This window comes from Prinia subflava, chromosome 16, assembly GCF_021018805.1.
Source record: "Prinia subflava isolate CZ2003 ecotype Zambia chromosome 16, Cam_Psub_1.2, whole genome shotgun sequence".
Classification (NCBI taxonomy): domain Eukaryota; kingdom Metazoa; phylum Chordata; class Aves; order Passeriformes; family Cisticolidae; genus Prinia; species Prinia subflava.
The window spans coordinates 3366804-3373018 of record NC_086262.1 but is presented as its reverse complement, the minus strand read 5'-3'; the positions used below and the strand labels follow the sequence as shown (position 1 = coordinate 3373018).

Below are 6215 nucleotides of genomic sequence, written 5' to 3'. Positions count from 1 at the left end.
ACCATAGGCACTGCCAAAGGCACTGCTGGATTAGGAGCAGCACTCTCCCAGTAGCTGCCAAACCCCACCAAAGCTTGGTCCCCAGGAGCCACCAACACACAGACCAAGCCCCTGCACCCCCCAGCCTGGAGTGGGGTCCTGGGGGTGAGGTGCAGGAGGAACGTTTTCTCCTGGAACCCCATCCTGCCCTGCCCAGGGAGCTGCTGGCACCTGTCAAGGCAGTGACACCTGGGTGTCCCTCACCGTGGGGCAACCAACACTGAGGAGACGGCCAGCATGCTCGGGACATGGAACCAGTCTCTCCACAAGATGACCACTGGATGACACCTTCATGTCCCCAGAGCTCCCAACAGGGCTCCTCGAGTGTGTCACCACACCTGCCATGCTCCGAGGGCTCTTCCATGGCTTTCTGCCCAGGTCGTGTCCTGACCAACCACTTCTCAGGATGGCATTTCCTGTGGGCAGCTGATGGAAGGGGGATCAAAACCAGAGTATAAGCTGGGCTTAGCCAGAAGGGATCATTTCCATGAGGTGCAGGGAAAAATGAATCCTCTGACCATGGGAGAGAGCAGGAAAGGGCTGTGGACGAATGGCAAGGGAGAAGGTGGCACCCTGAGAGGTGGCAGTGGGAGGTTAGACGGGTGAAGGTACCACAAGGTGTGCTTAATTCCTGGAATGGCTTCAGGAAAGGACGCCCTGACAGCACAGCTCAGTTCCTCCCAGCTGTGCCTGTCTGCAAAACAGCCATCCCTGCTTCCCCAAAATACTTGGGAGGGCTGGAGTAGGCCAACTCCACCACCCTCATCGATGCTGCAGGGAGCCTATTTTAAGCCTTGCTAACGTAGGAGGATTAAATTTGGCTGGCTGAGACACGTCCTGCTCCCAGCTGTCCCCCAGCCTCCCCTGAGGTTGGCAGCTCTGCCGCAGGCACGGCTCACGAGGCAGGAGGCTGCCCTGGGCCTCCGGGGTCGGCTGCCCCGCGCAAGAGGAACCCAAAACTGGGGCATCTCCTTGGATGCAGAGGCACTCAGCTCGGGATGAGGGCAAAAACTCTTCCAGGCATTGGTGTCAACAGGTTGACCCACAGGAATGTGGTGGGGAGCACGGTGGGATGAGCTCCTGTGGTGTGGATGGGTTTGGAGTGAGCCGGGGTCTCCAGCCCCATGGTCCCCTCCACAGTGCCCCTACCCAGAGCAGCTGACTGATGGGGCAGTCCCTGCCCTCCCCATCCTGGCGTGCTTCCCCCTGCCTGTCTGTGCCCAGGGAGTCCTGCTGATTCCCACAGACCGATTTGCCCCTCCCCACGGGGTGCACACTCCTCTCTCTTGCCCTCTCTCCCCTGCACTCCCACGGACCCCTGTCAAGATCATTGTTGTATTGACAGAGCAGTCATTGCTGGAGGTCTTGCCGAAGAACCTCATGGAAAATTGTGTCTTGCCTGCGTGCAATTCCCTGCCTGGTGCCAGCACGGTGTATATTTAAGCGAGTGTCACCCCGGCCATCAAGGGCTGCATCCCCAGCACCATCCGCAGCCCCGACAGCCCGGGGCAAACGTTTGGCCGGAGGAGATGAAGCAAGAGCTGATTCACACCTACTGGGATGGACCACCACTGACCTCCATCGCCGATTCCCACTGCCACGGGGAGCATCACCCCACTGCTCTTCCTCCCTTTGCTCATTTGGAAGACGGGGTAATAATCCCCATCACCTATTTGCGAGGCTGTTGTGAATTTTCATGAGCTCCCATCTGAACGGGGCTTTGAGCAGGAAAACTGCTGTATCAGCTCTAGGCAATGATAAACAATACTCAGCATTTACATATTCAAAGCACTTTGATTAACTCTTGGGGTTTAAGGACTTGAGTCGATTCCCACCCGACCGTAATGGCAGCTGGACGGGGCGAGGGGCGGCGCTGGGGGAGAGCTGGGGGGAGAGCCGGGGGTTCACTCCGCCGGGCAGGGCCAGCAGAACCCCCCGACAAAGTCACGCAAAGCACCTCCTGCCTTAAATCCCTGCCTGGAACGGAGGAAAAATAAATCCGGCTGGTCCCGCCTGCGGGAAGGGGCAGATCCCGCCATGCGGAGAGGGTGCAGAGCGTAGAGTACCATCGGTTCTGCCGCAGAAGCTGGAACCAGGTGTTAAATAGCTGTGAAATGCTAACTTAATTCATGCAGGAGTTGCCAAATAAAGGAATTTTTCTTTTCCTTTAAGAAAAAATAAATTAGTGAAGGATGGGCCCACGCCTGCCCTGCTGCACAGCGCCGTGACCTCCTCCCCAGACGCCTGCTAATTCCACGGGGGCAAAAAGCCGCGGGGATCAAATCTAGGAGCACGATTTCGCATTTTATTCAGCAGGCTTTTTTTTTTTTCTTACCAAGTCTTCACGATCTCCGGGATTTTAATACCCCCCCCCCAACTCCGCCCCTCCCCAGGGGATGCTGAGCCCCCCCGGGGTTCCTGCTGCCACAGGATCCTCCAGCTTTATTATTGAAATCACTGCCAAACAAGAGCAAAACCCGGTGAAACTTTGGTGCCGCCCTCACCCAGCGACTTCAGACGCGGCAGCGGCCGGGGCTGCCGGCTCTGGGCAGGGAATATCCCTGCAGAACTGCCGGCTCTGGGCAGGGAATATCCCTGCAGAACTGCCGGCTCTGGGCAGGGGTACCCCTGCAGAACTGCCGGCTCTGGGCAGGGAATATCCCTGCAGAACTGCCGGCTCTGGGCAGGGGTACCCTTGCAGAACTGCCGGCTCTGGGCAGGGAATATCCCTGCAGAACTGCCGGCTCTGGGCAGGGGTATCCCTGCAGAACTGCCGGCTCTGGGCAGGGGTATCCCTGCAGAACTGCCGGGCTAAACCCCCTCCTGAGCGCCCCCGAGCCGCCCCGTCAGCTCCTTCTGCCATTAATTAACGGCGCTCTCGGAAAAAGTGGCTCTCGCTGCTCCAGCATCGGGGCCGGTCATCCACAGCGCAGGATCCCGCCGTGTTCCCCAGCCCCAGGCAGGCGAGATGCCGCTGCCGTGTCCGCCGCTGCTGCGCACCCAGCACCGCGTCCCCGGCCCTGGAAATCCAGCGCTGGCTGGAGGAGATAAAGGGCAGGGACACAGCCATCCCCGCGAGCGCTGCGCTGGCCGTCACGCATGAGCACTGCGAGGCCGCCGCTCCGGTTTGCTAGATTAAAAAAGGTTTTCCTGCTGCTAGGAAGGAAACTTTGGGCACCGTCCTCTGTGCGGCAGCCCGGGAGCAGCAGCCGGAGCAAAGCCCTCGGCAGCTCCGGGAGCGGCAGATGCCGGGAGCTGCCGGGGATGCGGGGAGCGTGCGGGGCTGCGTGGGCACCGCCGCCCCCGCGTGTCCCAGCGCCGCTGGCCGGCCCAGGAGCCCTTGGTACCCACCCGTGGGGACAACTGCACCGAGCTGGCCGTGGAGCGGGGCCGGTGGGAAGGACAGATGCAGCTCCAGAACTTGCGGGGAGAGACCGCAAGTGACACGTCCCAGCTGCTCCCTTCAGCAGGAGGAGGAAGCACCGGGGTGGGCGAAGGGGTGGCCCCGGGTTGGGGTACGGGGCTGACGCCGCCTGTCCCCGTCCCACCGGCTCACAAGGACACGGGGACTGGGCAGCATCACCCGGTAAAACTCCCGGAGTCCCGCGCCCCCCCAGGCGGGTCCTCCCGGCGCTGGCAGCACACCCCCGGGACCGGCTCCTGCCTTCCCCCCCTGCCCGGTGCCGGGCTCGGGGGGAGCGGGCACACCGGGGTGCCGGTGCCGTGCGGTGCCGCGCCGGGGCCGCGCCGTGCGGTGCCGCCCGCGCCGCGATCGATCGGCATCGACCGTCCCCGCCGCGCTGCTCCAGTTTCCAGCCAATGTCGGGCGGCGGCGGCCCGGGGACCCGCCGGTGGCACCGCGCACCCGCCTGGCGCCGCCCGCGCCGCGCTGCCCCGAAGAGCCGGCCTGGACCGCGCCGGCCGCGGAGCCGCTCGGCCGGGGGCGGCGGGAGGGAGAGGCCGGCCGGGCACCGAGCCGGGCACCGAGCAGGGAACGGAGCAGGGCACCAGAGCAGGGCATCGAGCAGGGCAAACAGCCGGGCGCCGAGCAGGGAACCGAGCAGGGCAAACAGCCGGGCACTGAGCAGGGAACCGAGCAGGGCAAACAGCCGGGCACTGAGCAGGGCACCGAGCAGGGAACCGAGCCGGGCACCGAGCCGGGCAAACAGCCGGGCACCGAGCCAGGAACCGAGCAGGAACCGAGGAGGGAACCGAGCCCAGCACCAGAATGGGCACTGCCCAAGGCAAACAGCCGGGCACCGGAGCAGGACACCGGGCAGGGCATCGAGCAGGGCAAACAGCCGGGCACCGAGCAGGGCATCAGACTGAGAACTGGGCCGGGCAAACAGCTGGGCACCAGACTGGGCACTGGACTGGGAAGCAGACCAGGCAAACAACCAAGCAATGGGCTGGGAAAGCAGTGGGGCAGACAAGCAGGTACTGGACAAGGCAAACAATCGTGCACTGAACTGGCTCTGAACCAGGTACCAGGCTGGGTGAACAACCAGACACTGCAGCAGATATGGAACCCAGCACAGAACCAGGCACAGAACCAGGCACAGGCTCTGAACCAGGGACCAGACTGGGCATTGGACTGGGCAAACAACTGGGCATGGAACCAGGCACAGAAGTAGGCACTATGCCAGGCACTGCTGCAGTGAGCACAGAACTGGGTACCAAACCAGGCAAAGAACTGGTACTGGCACCAGGCTGGGCCGTGCTGTAGTGGGCACTGACTGGGAACTGCTGCACTGGCTACTGCACCAGGCACCAAACTGGGCAAAGGACCAGGCACTGCAGCAGGCAGTGCTGGCCTGGGCACCAAACCAGGCACCACATCAGGCAGAGCTGCTGAACCAGACACTCAAGCAGACAAAACCATACTGGGCACCATTCTGGGCAGCCCTGTGGCTGAACCCAGTCGGGTACTGCACACCAGGCACTGAATGAGGTGCTGAAGCAGGCGGTGTCACTCAGCCCCACACCAGCACCGAGCTGGGCAGTGCCATGTGGGGCGCAGGGTGCTGCACTGCTGCAGGGATTGCGCCAGTCCCGTCCCACAGCACTGCCCTGCACCAACATGCAACATCCACACCACTGCTACCACACTGCACCCCCGGCAGCAGCCAGCAGGACACCAGGCAGCCCTGCTGCCCTTCACATTTGCTCCATGGGAAGGGACACATGTCCCTTGAGGACACTGCAGCTCCTTTGGGACCCTGAGGGACACCCACACAGCACTGCCACCCTGAGACCCTGTCCCTATGGGTGCAAGTGCCACTCACTGCCATGGTTAACCAAGCGCAGACAGCCTGGGCTGCCAGGAGCCTCAGCACAATCCCACTGCCTGCAATGCCTTTGGATTTTGGGAAGAGGACCGACCCACGGAGCTAGGGGCTTCTTTTGGCTTTATCCCAGCACGGGCTGTGGTGCCCCCGGGTGCCCTGGGAGGGGGCCATGGTGGCCGTGCAGCTGCAGGAGGAGCCCAGCTCGTGTTATTTCCGCGATGGAGCTGAAATGCGCGCAAACACTGCCTCCATTATCCGCCCCGGGCTCTCTGCACAAGCGGGACGGTGACCCCAGCGTGTTTTGAAACGCAGCCCTGCGCTAGGTACACAACCCGGCCGCCCTGCTCACCACAGAAACGCTTGGCCTGCCTGGATAGAGCAGCTTTTGATTGTGTGAGTGTCGGAACCCTCCCACCACCGCCTCAACCGCCGCACAACCGGCAACGCACTGGGGAAAACAAGGCTGGAATCTGCTCCTGGGCAGGACCTGCCCAGCAGCCACGCTCTGGCTGGGTGTTAGGGCAGTGCTGATGATGTGGGGTTTGAGGCATTTGGGGAAAACCCAGGGAAAGGGGATTTTTAGATGTCTAATGCTGTGGCATCGGGAACTTCAGAGGGTGGATTTAAAGAGCAGTGAGATAACACTCCCAGGAACATGGTGGGATTGCTGCAGTGTCCTGTACAGGGCCAGGAGCTGGGCTTGATGATCCTTGTGGGTTCCTTGCAACTCTGGATATTCCACAGTTCTATGAGTAATTGGAGGGAGCAGGGGAAGGAGAAGTGTTGGAAGCAGCAGGAAGGGTGGAGGGCTGCGTGCTTTGGGATGGGTTCAGAGCTGTGGAGTGTGTGTCCCCACCAGCACAACCCCGGGACAGCATCACTCATCTC

General features: G+C 62.1%; 1 protein-coding gene across 1 annotated transcript; it reads right to left on the bottom strand.

Annotated features, from left to right (window-relative positions):
- Positions 1-2450: 2450 nt before the first annotated feature.
- On the bottom strand, positions 2451-5330 carry LOC134559274 (serine/arginine repetitive matrix protein 3-like). The gene is made up of 4 exons (XM_063413881.1): positions 5325-5330; positions 4300-4412; positions 3391-4119; positions 2451-3077 (listed from the first exon to the last, which is right to left on the bottom strand). Exons 1-4 carry the CDS (start codon positions 5328-5330, stop codon positions 2906-2908), a joined length of 1020 nt encoding a protein of 339 aa, XP_063269951.1. The 3' UTR covers positions 2451-2905.
- Between the last annotated feature and the right edge of the window lie 885 nt (positions 5331-6215).